This window comes from Xiphophorus couchianus, chromosome 2, assembly GCF_001444195.1.
Source record: "Xiphophorus couchianus chromosome 2, X_couchianus-1.0, whole genome shotgun sequence".
NCBI lineage: Eukaryota > Metazoa > Chordata > Actinopteri > Cyprinodontiformes > Poeciliidae > Xiphophorus > Xiphophorus couchianus.
Genome location: NC_040229.1, coordinates 2203743 through 2217431, shown reverse-complemented (window position 1 = coordinate 2217431; position 13689 = coordinate 2203743). Strand labels below are relative to the sequence as shown.

At 39.9% G+C, this 13689-nt stretch overlaps 1 protein-coding gene across 9 annotated transcripts in view; it reads right to left on the bottom strand.

The window, feature by feature from the left end:
• Window positions 1–986: 986 nt before the first annotated feature.
• Window positions 987–13689, bottom strand: part of LOC114161362 (myosin phosphatase Rho interacting protein) — a 61249-nt gene continuing 48546 nt past the window's right edge. For 7 of the 9 annotated variants that reach the window (XM_028044613.1, XM_028044603.1, XM_028044652.1 and 4 more), the window contains 9 exons: window positions 9008–12631; window positions 7530–7677; window positions 7350–7455; window positions 6432–6591; window positions 6253–6360; window positions 4552–4638; window positions 4310–4472; window positions 3204–3289; window positions 987–2045 (listed from right to left, as the gene is read on the bottom strand). In XM_028044613.1, the coding sequence (XP_027900414.1) occupies window positions 1974–2045; window positions 3204–3289; window positions 4310–4472; window positions 4552–4638; window positions 6253–6360; window positions 6432–6591; window positions 7350–7455; window positions 7530–7677; window positions 9008–12631 (4554 nt within the window). In that variant the 3' untranslated portion in view covers window positions 987–1973. Of the gene's footprint in view, window positions 2046–2973; window positions 3290–4309; window positions 4473–4551; window positions 4639–6252; window positions 6361–6431; window positions 6592–7349; window positions 7456–7529; window positions 7678–9007; window positions 12632–13689 lie in introns of all 9 variants that reach the window. The other 2 variants (XM_028044622.1, XR_003599003.1) reach the window with 2 other exon arrangements.

Below are 13689 nucleotides of genomic sequence, written 5' to 3'. Positions count from 1 at the left end.
AATCAGAAATTTCGAAATTAATCTCAGAAATTTCCAAGGTTATTTCTGAGATTTAATTTCAGGCTGATTTATTAATACACTGTTTTAAATCTCAGTGTGTAAAGATGATCCAACTTTTGCATTAATAAATAATTAAACAGACAAAAACAGAATAATAAAAATCTAAATCAATTTCATCTTTTTCTTTTTTTTTTTACACAAGATTTAATTTTTAAATTAAACAGTTTAACACAGAACTGATGTTCACAGTCAAACCAGGCATTGCTTTTTTTAAACACTTCATTTATTAGACATTATACATTCAAATAGAAATAAAAAATATTCATATATATTCCAGGTAGAGCTATGGGGCAAGATAAAAGTCTAAAACAAACATAGGTCTTCTGTATGGCATCCTCTTATGTACAACATGTGTTGTGAATACTATACAGTGTGTTTCCATAGCTGCACAGGTTTCTGGGTGTTTGTACTCTAGATGAGCGCCAGGAGGCCGAGCGCTTTCAGACGCTTTACAGTAAAACATCGACACAGCAGGATCAGCGGGAAGCAAAGCCTTCGTTTAAAAGTTTCACACTGAAGCGTAAAATCAGAAAATAAAATCATTCTGCTGCTTAAATTCAGCTGGGTACTCATGCAAAGTCCTAAACGGTTTAGTTTTTAAAGAGCGTATCGTCACACCGACTCACATACGAAGCTTTAAGTGCTTAAAAAAAATCCACACTGCAAAAACAGAAAATCTGACAGAGTAATTTTGGTCTATTTTTACTGCAAATATCTTATTACACCTGAAATAAGATAAAAATAAGTTAAAAGTAGCTTTTCAGCAAGATATAGAAGCGAGTTTTAAGTCAATAATTCAGATTATTTAACTTATGACAGGACAATTTTCCCATGTTGTAAATTAAATAGTCTGTCAGTTGAACCAGTACATTTTAAAATCAATATTGAGGAATTATTGATTGTAAAGAAGCTCCTATATGTTGCTGAACAGTTAAATGTAAGTTAGTTTGTATTATTACAAATGAACTAAGATGTTTGTGCTAGAAGATAGACACAAATACTCAGTAAAATTGTGTTTTTGCAGTGTACAAACCCCTCATTGCAGATAAACATTTTATCAAGTATTTTAGGTTTGGCTTCTGCTCTGCAAATATCTCAGTAAACTTCAAAGAAGAAAAAAATCCCTCGAGTCGCTTTTCCAAAAGAAAAAAGCTTGTTTTAAGTACATAATTCATTAATCTTGATTATAAAAAGTTCTACTTACAGATTATTTCACTTATAACAAGACATTTTCCCATAAGTCAGATAATCTGCCAGTGGAACTGGAATTTTTTTCATCAATATTAAGGAATTATTTACATAAAATAAGATTTTATTTCCTGCTGAAAAGTTACTTGTAATTTTCAAATATACTCAGATATTTGCAATAGAAACTAAACCCAAAACATTCGGTAACATGTTGTGTTTTTACAGTGCATCATAACAAACAAACTACTTTTCACTGAATGCACTGCAAAAACCAATTGCTTGTCACTACATCAATTTTAGATGAAAAAAATAAAAACACAAAGCTTCCTCAAGTAGTCCAGTGGTAAGTGCAATCTGAGCGCTCCCCCGTCACACACACACACACACACACACACACTCCCACACACACACAGTAACCCCAGTAGTTACATACAGCCCAACTGGTGCAACACAATAAAACCAGTAGACAGAAACACTGTAAATACAGCAGATAATTTATACTGGTAGATATTATTCTTGGTGTTTTGTTGTTTTTCCTATAACTTTAATTATGGGTGTGATGTTTGTTTTTCTTTTTAAAAAAGTACAGAGTTTTATAATCTGGATCCAGTTAATCCAGTAAAAACATGAGAAGTGGGAGGAATGGAAGCTAAAATTTCCAGGTTTGAATGTTTTCGTTGGCACATCCGACCAGAATGGGAGGAAACTTGAGATTTTACACATATTTAAATCTTCCTGGTGTTTTTAGCCTCGAAAAGCTTCATGCGTTCCTGCACAGTCAGTCCCTCTTTCAGGCTCTGTGAGAAAACAAACACATTTTATTTATTTGTGGACAGAATGCATGGACAGTTTAAATATTTCTAAATAAAATTCACTGATGAACATACAAACAGAAATCACCTCTAACAGTAAACATCCCGTACCTACTGTTAGAACCAGAAACTTTGGTTAATTTTTTATTTTTACAGGGATTTTATGTGACAGACAAGAACAAAGTGTGAATTTACTTCTTCCATACGGAAAAAAAAACCAAATCAATAAATAAATGCACCATGAAATAAATTACTATTTATTAAATATGTAATTAAATAATTAAAATGCAAACTTAATAACATCTGATGAAAATAATGAATTAAATGTTTTGAGTTTTGATAAATATTAGTTCATGGTGACGCTGTAGGACACATATTTAATTTGTACAAGAATAAAGTCATAATATTTAGATTTAAAAAGTTGTAATAGTTAACTTTATTCTCCCAATTTTCTTTTCCTGTCACAGTATCGAGCCAAAGGAAATGCAAATGCATGCCACACTTTTCAGCTCTTTATTTCTGAAAACCATTTACACAAAAAAAAATCATCCATCATTTTCTTTACATTTCAGAATTACTAACAACTTTGTGTTCGTTTGCCACTTAATAAAAAAACAAACTAAAGTTTCTCTGGTTTAATTTATTACTAAAACGACAAAATGAATGGAGCAAAAATAAATAAAAATATGAATCCAGTTAACTGAAAGGAAACAAAGAAACTGAGTTTTCTGAGTGTTATATTTTATAAAGAGGCCTTTAGTTGTGAGTAGAGGGAAGGAAGCGAGTGAGAGGGAAGGAAGCGAGTGAGAGGGAAGGAAGTGAGGGCAAGGGAAGGAAGTGAGGGTGAGGGAAGGAAGTGAGTGTGAGGGAAGGAAGTGAGGGCGAGGTCAGTTCCGGTCATGCTAATACCTACAGCACATCTTTAGGCAGCGGCTGCAGGGGGAGATGACCCCAGCGGGGGGTCAGCTGTCCCATGACACCTGCTCAGTGACAGACTGATGGACAAAACAGACAAACTTACAGCAGCGGCGCTAAAAACATCCAGACTTTACGGCCTGGGAGGAAAAACACTAAAAAAACACAGAAACGTCTAAACAGACAATATCAGCTACTAAACAACACAACAACAACAACATCACTGACCTTTGACCTTAGGCCTCGCAGCTGCTTGGGGGGTGTTGACTTTTCCTTTTTCATGAAATCTGGGTTACTTTTTGATTTCATGATGTCTAAAACACATTAAAACTGTAATTAGCCACAAATATCTCAGTTCATAACAGTAAATTAGATATTTAGTCAATTTTAGTGTTTATTAATAGTTAAATTTTAATCATTTAGCATTTATTATACAAACAAACATTTATAGTTTAAGAAAAATTATGGACACATTAAAACCCATTAATGTTTACTAGTGGATTATCTGTTTTATATTATCTATTAAATATTAATATACTAACCATGCTCAGATTAAAGGAATAAATTACAACATAATGAATGAGACAAAGTGGAAGAAATAAATAAGTGCTAAATGTTTGAGTTACTGAAACAGGAAGTGCTTTTATTTTGATATTTTCAGCCATTTTCAGCCTTGTAATGATAAAGTAGCTTAAGGTTATTTTGTATTATTCTGAAAAAATGAAATAAAATACGAGAAAAATACGAGAAACTAATCTCTGTTTTCATAATATCCATTTCATTACATATTGAACAAAATTTTAACTATAAAAAACAACCAAAACAAATATGCTAGCTTAGCGCTAACAGGAGAAATGGGTCGTCGTGTTGCCATAAACGAAAGAGAAATCCTACAACCACTAAAATCTGACGGGGGCACTCCATTTTTATTTACATTTTGTGAGAAAGGAAGTGTCTTCTTCAGAGGTTTTTTATGTCATTTCCTTCAGTGGTTTTTGGGGCAGCGCCCCCACAGGTGAGGAGGGGAACAGGTTGCTCAATTGTTTTGATTTGTTTGACTCAGTGCAATGTGAAAGAGAACCAACTGAAATTGCAACAAATGTTGCAGTTTTAGTCTCCAATTGAACCGAGAGTACCGGGCTATCAGGTGGGAAAACGGTCAAAGACTCGACCATGAGTCCAAATTTAAAAATAATACATTTTTAATTTCTTTTAAAGAAAAAAAATAAAAAAGTTTTAATTTAAAAGCGACTCGAGTCTCCATCTCTGGTCCAGACCAACTGAGACAACTTCAGTTTGTCTTACTGGGAGGTAAGGAAGACGTTTGAACAAACCGTATCCGGATGTAACGGCGTCGTCAACATTCCTCTCCCCCAAAGCTTCAGTGGCCATGAGCAGCTTCTCCTTCAGCTTGCTGATATCACAGTCGGCCTTCGCCTTCACAATGCTCAGCTCTGTGTAAATGTCCTTATATTTATCCGTGGCGTATTTCTTGTCCTGGCAGAGAAATCGGTTGGGTTCAAGCGAGGCGTTTATAAAGAAGTGAACCTCCGGTAAACATTTTGGTTTCACTCACCCTCAAAGCAGACTGCAGCTCGTCCTTCAAAGAGTGGATTTCCTGCTTGAGATACTGGATCTCTGACTCTTTTATCCGTAGCAGTACCTTTAAAGAAGAAAAGTTCTCACTGTGTGCGATTTCATAGCAAAAAGGATTACACAAATTGAAATTACAAAAATAAATTTGCTAAACGGAAACACACCAATTAAGAAAAAACCAAAACATTTTTTATAAAAAGTTGTTGCTCGTGGTTTTTCAGCCTTGTCAAAATAAATATATTTCACTAAACGCTTTTTTCACAACACATGAGTCACATGATCAACAGCTGGATGTTACTGCTGGCAGAAACGACGAAGTAGACGACAGGAAGTGGTCTTCTTCATGGTTTGTAGTTTATTGTTTTTTTCAGACAATGTGCAGCTCACAGATCATAAAATGTTGTGTATTGATTGAACGTGCTGAATCCATTGTTCTTCTGTAAAATGGCCGACTATCATTTCCCAAAAACACCGTATAAGTAGCCGCTAGCGCGGTTTGTCGCTCCAACGCCTGAATAAGATGATGCGCGCTAGCGCTACGGCTAATCATAAGTGTAGTCTCTGTTGACATCCGTCGCTGCTATGAATTTTAATGACTTACTGCATACATTTTTTTTTATATATATATATTTGTACCCCTCCAGGGGGTCTTTTGTGGGCTCTAGTGTCCCTTATTTTTTGAAAGTAGGCTGATAGGAAAGGGGGAAGGAGAGGGGGGAGACATGTGGCAAATCTCGCCGGGTCTGGGAGTCGAACCCGCGACAGCCGCATCGAGGACTCGAGGCCTCCAAACATGGGTCGCACTATCCCCTACGGCACCACGGCACGCCCAAAATATCGCATGAATAAGCTTATTTATCTATTTCTAATTTAATGGAAACCCCTCCATTATGAAATTGTGTTTTTTTGACATTAGCATAATATAGACGCACTCTAGATCCCACCCCTTCTCTTCGCTGGAGGGCAAAAAGCTGCTAGCCAACAACGACTAGCATTGGTGTTAGCCGTCAAGTTAACATCACGAGCTAAATCTCAAAAGAAAAAGGGACACACTGCTTTGCTACTAGTCAACTCTATGACAATTAGATAATAAGGCCAGGAAAAACCTTTAATTAAGAAGGGAAGTAGTTCAGTTATGCTAGCTTGACTATTATAACTGTAACATGGAGATGTGCTGTGGAATTGTGTGTTTGGGTTCAGTTAAAAAATAAAAAGAAAGGCAACCTTAACACCACCTCTGACAGATCGTAAGTAGAACCGGTGGTTAAATCAGCTAATCTACCACAGCGATCGCTTAATAATCGCAAAACTGTAACGGACTGAGTGTCCTGTTCTTTGTATGGGAAATGTTTGATGTTGAATCCTGATGTTTTTAGCTTTTAGCGGCGTTATTGTCAGTTGCTATGGCAACGAGTCTGGTGTAGTGTAGCTGACACGGAGAGAGAGAAAATAGAAGATTAATGACTGTTTTTGAGTTTTTCCGCATCATTTTTCCCTTTCTGTGGATCACTGGGCTAAATTATTAATGCCTTCATCTCCAGGTTTCATTTAGTTAACGGGATTGTTTTAAGGATGGCGAGGAAAAGAATCGTCTTTTTCTCCTCCAGCGTTGTGTGCATGTGCTAAGTTTCCTGATGTAAACAGGCAGATGTGCGCAGCTAGTGAGCGCAGGTTTACCCACCTCCAGTTCATAAACGTCTTTGCCGTGAGTCAGTGGAGAAAGAGCCGTTTCCCCGCTGAAACATGAGCGCATGCGAGTGATTTCTGCGGTCAGCCTGTTGTTCAGCTCCTGCAGGACAGAAACCGGCGTTTTGGACCAGCAGACGGGGACGTGTTTCTGGATTTGAGCGGGTTGCTGACCTGGTTGTGAGAGTTTAGCTCCTGGTTCTCTCTCTGACACTGCCGGAGGGCCTGCCTCTCTGCCTCCAGCGCCTGAGCCAGGTGAGCGTTCTCCAGACATTTCTGGGAGTATTGCTCGGATAAAACCTCCAGTTCTCTATGGATGGACTGGAGCTCTTCCCTAAACAACCAGACAACAGTTTTAACCTCAACTCCCTCCACATGCATGTTTGTCACATGAACAAGCACAACAAAACATTTCTGTGTGTAAAGGTAATTTCTTATAGGTTTTTAACTTAATATCCACATTTTCTTGGAAAATTTGTAAGCAATAATCATCAAAATTAACTGAAATAAATGCTTGAGGTATGTCAATCTGAGTATAATTAATCTTAAATTAGTAATTTCTCTAACTCTTTACACTGCAAAAACTAAAAAATCTACCAAGTATTTTTGTTTTAGTTTTTACTGCCAATATTTTAATACACTTGGAATAAGACAAAACTAACTTACAAGTAACTTTTCTGATTGTTTTAATAATAATTCCTTAACACTGACAAAAAGTTGAGATTATTTCACTTATAACAAGAAATTTTTTTCCTTGTTAAAGTTAAATAATCCGCCAGTAGAACCAGAATTTGGTTGCTAGGTAACGGGACAGACTTAGCTGGGGTTGCTAGGCAACGCTGCCAGTGGAACTAGCACTTTTTCATCAATATTAAGGAATTATTAACTTAAAACATGCTTCTATATCTTGCTGAAAAGTTACTTGTAAGTTAGTTTCGTCTCATTTCAAGTGAACTAAGTTATTTGCACTTGAAACCAGACCTAAGATACTTGGTAATATGTGTTTTTGCAGTGTGATTACATTTTAATTTACTACGTTGCAGCTGTAAATCTCTAGCGCAGTGCTAAATCAGTTCAGGTACTGGAACGTACTCGTACTGCAGGCGGAGCTCGTCGATATCAGAGTTCAGACCGCTCAGATGGGAGCGCTGGTTCTTCTCCAGTTCCTCCTTATGTGCGTTTTTCATCGCTTCAATAGCTACATCGAAGAAACGTATTTAATCTCTGCCCAGCTTAACACAAAATAAGCGTGATTATTAGCCGACTTCTTACCAGCAATAGTAGCAGCGGTTTCTTCAGCCAGCAGTCTCTCTCGCTCCTCCATGAGTTTGGAAATCTCCCGCTGGTGCTGCCGCTGGAGGTCTTCCACCACCTTCTGGTGGGTTTCTTCCATTGCAGCAAAGCCTCGCTCGCATGTCGCCTAGGGAAAGAAAAGGCCCAGCATTTTATGTTTCAGTCTGCTATTTGTCTGTGCGTTTCATCACCTGAGATGTGATTTACTTGTGGCTACGCATTAAGTTCGACGTCTAGGTTGCATGCAGAAATCGGTGTCAGAAGGAAAGAAGATTATCTAAAGCTCAGCTACGTTAGTAGAGCAAGTTAAAGCAGTGAAGCTGTTGCCCAGAAGACTTGAATTTTTACACAAAGACTACTTTTTGCCATATATGGATGTGGGAAATGGTATGGCTTTTAATGCCAAGTAGAAATGACAAAAGTTTGGTAAAAATAAAACAGTTTTTGTTTGCTCCATCCAGTCTATCATAGATTTCTCCTGGTTTTCTGTTAAAATCTTCTTTGTTTGGCTGATTATTCAGTCAGATGCAGCTTCCACAGATTAGAAAACAAAACATTTATAGTCCAATATCAACAAAATATTCACTTCTCCTCATGTTGGGAACCAATCCACCTTTCAGTCCAATTCATTTTATTTACTTAACACCAATTCACAGACAGGTCCAATTCATATCCAATTTCCATTCAAATCAACCCAATACAATCAAAAGTCCAATTCAATTTATAACATAAAACAGTCAATTAAGTTGACAATTTAATGCCAATAGGAAACAATTAACAGGATTTTATGTCTAAGATATTCTCCAATTATGATCAACTAACTGGATTTGAAAGGTTAAATGGATATTTACAGCTGATTAAAACGTTTACTAAATGAAGGTGTGTTTATAGGAAAGAGAAGTTGTCTGAGCACACAAGCTTGTGGTACTCCATGACCAACACTGCACAAGAAAAGTGATTATCAACAACATCAACAAACTGTAATCTGTCAAATAAATATGGATTAATCTGCTGCAGTAAGCAACTCTTTCTGACTTGAATAATTATTTTTTTTGGCAATTAACTTTAAGAAAAAAACATGATGTCAAATGAACAAAAACATCAAAATCCAGCCTGAACCAGCAACTCAGAAAATAATAATAGAAATGATTATGTATCATAACTGCATGGTTTCAAGTTTATTTTCAGCATCTTTTTTTTTCTATTTTCATCCGAACTTCTGACTGGGAGAAATAATTTTTAGCATTAGAGCGTCTGAATGGAGCAACCAGGATGGACTGAGCAAGGAAGTCTAACTTCACGCCAATATTCATAGCTGCATTGAATTTGACCTAGACTTTTAAAATAGAAAATCACACCATTTCCCAGTAACAGGAAAATAAATGTCACTAAAGCTCACTAACCGTCTACTTCTCTCTGCTTTAAATATTTAATTTATGTAATGAAAGAAGAAAAACCTTAAGACTCTCAAAGTCTCTCTGGTATTTCTCTCTCAGGCTGGCCACATCCCCTTCCAGGTGCTTGTTCTCCAGCTCGTCCTTCATGCTATTCATCTGCGTCTCCAGCTCCTGGATTCGCTCCTTCAGAACCATCATGGAGTCCAGCTCCGACACGTTTGGCACATCCGCCCTCTTCCCCTCGTCTTCCTCTTCCATTCGAGACTCGACCTCTTTGCAGGGAGGCGAGTGTTTGTTGGCACTCTGAAAGCCTTCGACATACTGGGAATGTAACTTATCCAACTCCTCTTTGTGAAAATGCTGGAGCTCCATGATCCGGTCTTTGAACTGTTCCTCCAGCTTCCTAACGTGACGGTTGTGACGCTCCTCCATGCTGTCGATATCCGCCAGTAGAACCTCGAGCTTTCTCTGGCTGTCGGCGGCCGTCTCTATGAGCGCCAGCTCTGTTGAGGCGCGGCAACGCTCCTCTTGACTGAGCTCGCTTTGGCACTTCTCCTTCAGCTCTTCGGTCTCCTTCTGGAAACGATCCTCCAGGAGAGACACTTGCTCCTGCTGAAGGGTGAGCTGGTTAATGCGTTCACTGAGCTCACTTTTCAGGGTTTCGTTCTCTCTCTGGAGAGCAATCATAGTTTGGGAGAAGTTCTCTTGCTCCTGTCGCAAAGAAACGTCGTATTTTTCTTGAATTTTCGCAACTTTGAATGAATGCTGCTGCACCAGAGCTTCCATATCCTGACTGGTTTGCCTACACATGCCTAGCTCCTGCTCGTGATTGGCCCGCAGCCTGCATGCCACGTACGCCACCTGAGCCTGAATGAGGGCTTCTCGCATGCAAAGAGAGGTACTTATGACATTATGGGATGTTTGGTGTCCTAAAACCGCCTGGATCATTTTAGACAGTGCAGGATGGCTTCCACTGCTTTCTATCTCCTCTGCGTACCTTTGCAGGATACCTGCTTGTCTTTGGAGCTCGTTAGCTAGGTAGTCATGAGCGTTTTGAAAGGATTCAATAGACTGACCGCCATATGGCATCACACTTGCCAAGTGTCTATCAACGACTTCCTCAGCCAAATCTCTAGCTTCCTCTACTTCAATCTGCTCCATGTAGGGAGCGAGTTCAGGGGGGCGAATGTCAGCCAACTTCTGTTTGCCAATACTGAGGTCCTGTTTCACATCCTTGATAACAGATTTTAAATCAGGCGTTTTTGAAGCATCAATAATTGCTTTAAGAGCCGTTTCCCTTTGATTGAGTCTAAACTGGGCGTCAGCCAACTGTCTTTTGAGTAGTTTGAATTTCTCCTCGTAGCAAAGTTTAAGGTTTTCCATTGAGTAAGTGATTTCTGCTTTGAGGAAGGTGTTGATTGTGACGGTTTCAGCTTCAATCTCTTTGATTCCAGCAGCATCAGCCTCAGATTTCTCAAGGTCCTTCCAGAATGTACTTTCTAACATCAGCTTCCTGGTCAAGACATCCGCGTAAACTATCGCCAAGCAATCCTGTTCACTTGTTTTGACATGCTCCAAGTCTTGCCATATCTCAACAAGAGCTTGCAAAAGGTCAGACTTCGAGGTTTGTATCAGCAAAGCCATTTTGTTCAAAACGGCAGCTTCAAAGGACAACGTTTTGGCAAAGAGGAGCCGGGACTCCTTGTCTAAGGTCTCTGGGGTTTGAGCAACCGGTGACTGCTCGTCCAACGTCTTCTGACCTTGTCGGATGTGCAAAGAGGCACTAAATAAATCACTCTCTATTTCTGAAAGAGACTGCAGCTGTAAATCAGTGGTACCATGGGAGCCACTTAGCATCGCCCTAACTTTCTCGCGCCCATTTTCAACATACACTAAGGCTTTGCTATAATGCTCGAGAGCAGAACTACTCCTTGTTTCACTTTCAACACTGTTAATCTCCTCTGGGGAGCAAGGCACGCTTTCCGACAACTTTGGATCGGTATTGGAGACATCTCCGGGTTCTATGGGCCGTTGGACGACAACATTCTGCGTGAGATTTCTCAGCTTATCCTCAGTGGTGAGCAGTTTTGTTTCTAGTGCGTGTATGATGGCAATGAACTTCTCTGGGTCACTAGTGTGCGAGAGCGCAATGTCAGAGATGTCTTCGTCAGCTGAACTTGTTTGACTGGCGTCTACAACTTCAGGACCAACATATTTTTGGCACTGAATACTTGAAAATCGGATCCTTGGTCTCTTTGCTTCAGATTCTTTATCATCAGAGGAGCTCTCCATATTGGAAGAGTCATCTGTGGACAGGTCTGTTCTTGACGACAAGGGAGATGATGTTTTAACTGTTCCAGTTTTGTCCTGGTCTGAGAGTTGCTTCCTTTCCAAGCAGAGGTCTGCGTAGCCCAGCTGCAGGGCAATCAGGTGCTGCTCCAACTCTGCAATGCGGTCCTCTGCAACAACAAGTTTGGCTTGCAGATCTTCTTCAGCACCGCAAGGCTCAGTCTTACTGATGAGACTTTGACTCATTTGACAAAGAAGAACCTCTTTAGCTTGCAGCTTCTGTTCAGTTTCCTCCAAGCTGCTGCCAAGCGCAGTCATTTTGACCAGAGCCTCTTTAAGGTCTGCCTCTTTACGCTCCATCAGCCTTTCATACATCTCTTTAGTCTGCTTGATCTCCTCTTCTTTTTCTCTGAGAAACTGGCTCATCTTCTGAAACTCCTGTGTAGCACGCTCATATGAATGCTCTAGGGTGTAGTAATCTGCTTCCTCGGTTTCCAGACGATTGCGTAGCTTGTTCACTTCGCGGTCTGCCTCTGTGATCTGGTTGAGAAGCTCCTGGCAGCGACAGGTCAGCTGGCCTTTCTCCTCCTCCAACCTTCGCACACTTTCCCTCAGCGTTTCCATCCTGTCCGTCTTCAGATCTAGCTGCTCCTGCAGCTTCAACATTTCCTCCTTGTGCTCCTTCCCACCTGATGCCCGCCTCCCTCTAAGCAAGGCCTCAACCTGTTGCTCAGCCTCCAACAACCTGTCTTCTACTTCCTTCTGTGCAGATTCGGCCTCTGCCAATCTTCTGCTCAGGTTCTGCCTCTCTCTCTCATGTTTCTCTTGCATGATCTGCTGCTCATTCCTCAACCGCTCCTCCTTTAGCGCCTGGCCCTCTTCAGTAGCGGCTAGCCGAGCCACAACCTCCTGCAGCCTCTCTTGCAACCTCTGTATCTCTTTCACATGATCTCGTTGCAGAGCCTGCTGGCGCTCCAGGTGCCTGAGGGCCTGGTTCCTCTCCAAAAGGCTTGCTTCAACCTCCCGGAGTCTGTCTTCGCTATCCTTCAGCTGGGCTCGCAAGGTGGCTTCGTTGCGGCCGTATTCCTCCTCTTGTTCCTTTGAGCGCTCCTGTTCCAGTTTCAGCTCGTTGCGCATTCGAGCCACAGCTTGTTCACTCGCTACGATTTCCGCCATTGCAGATGCAAGTTTGGTTTGCAGAGCCTGAATGTCGGTCTCATGGCGGTCTACGGCATCCTGAGCTTCGGTGTAGCTTCGCCTTAATGTCCGGATCTGCTGCTGAGCGAGATCCTGCTTGCGCTTTTGGGACTCCAGCTCGCCCTGCAAGTCTTGGTTGAGCTTGTGTAACTGTTGCCATGGCACTTTGCGTGGTGATGAGGAAGGTGGCGTTGCACTCTTGAAAAGATCATGAGACATTTTCATTAATGACATTGCCCTATCTTACCCACCATTTATAGAGAACCACATCTCAGGGATTAGCAGAGAAATAAGTTTTCTCCTTTCTTGTGAATATTCCTGTTTATTTGAAGTTTTTTTAGCAAGCTTCCACTGTGCTTTTTCAGGGTTCACTTGAAAAAAGAGAAAAACCTCAAAGAACTACATCCTTTCAGACTTAATGGGGTGCTAACATAGAGTTTCTGAAAAAAAAACTGCCGGAATAAAAAAGTGAAAACACATTAAAAAGCATGCAGAAACCGAGCTGGGAAGCACACACGCAGACAGAAGGAAAAAGCACAGCACGAAGCTTACTGATCAAGATTCTTACCTTAAACTCAACAAATCAAATCAGTTATTTTCCCAGGAGATGTGAAACTCGATTAGAACAAGTTAGTGAAAACTCATGCTTCAAAAAACACCTCAACCGTGCATTTCAGTTCAAGAGATTAAGCAACAACTCCCATTAGTAGATTGGTTTCAAAAAATATACTCGTCTTTCACACAAAAATCTGCAGATTTTGTAACAAAAACAGTTTTTATTTTACATTATGAGGTATAAAAAACCTCACCAGGGTTCTGTCTCTTCAACAGAAAGATTTGTTAAAACTACATATTGCAATGCTGGTTCACTGGGTTCGTTAGGATACGTATAACTTTCAGTAAAATAACTCACACCAGGAGGGTGGGTATTATGTCAAAGCAACATCTTTGAGCCAATTTCAAGACATCTGAAGTCAAAACACTTCTAAGTAATTTTTTACATGCATAGACTTTTTACAACAACTGAATGTAAGAATTACTTGATTTTGCTGTAAAATGTCAGTATGTGCCTGGGACATACAGAATGCTGTGACTTTAAATAGATCAATTTTGTGTTTCAGCTGAGAAAAACAAACAAGGACTGAGTACACAAACCTGAGGTACTCCTGTGCTCACTCTGAAGGAGCATACGTTTTAAAGTAATTTCTGATATATAAGGCATTTTCATAACAACTGAAGGTGACTTGATTGTGTTA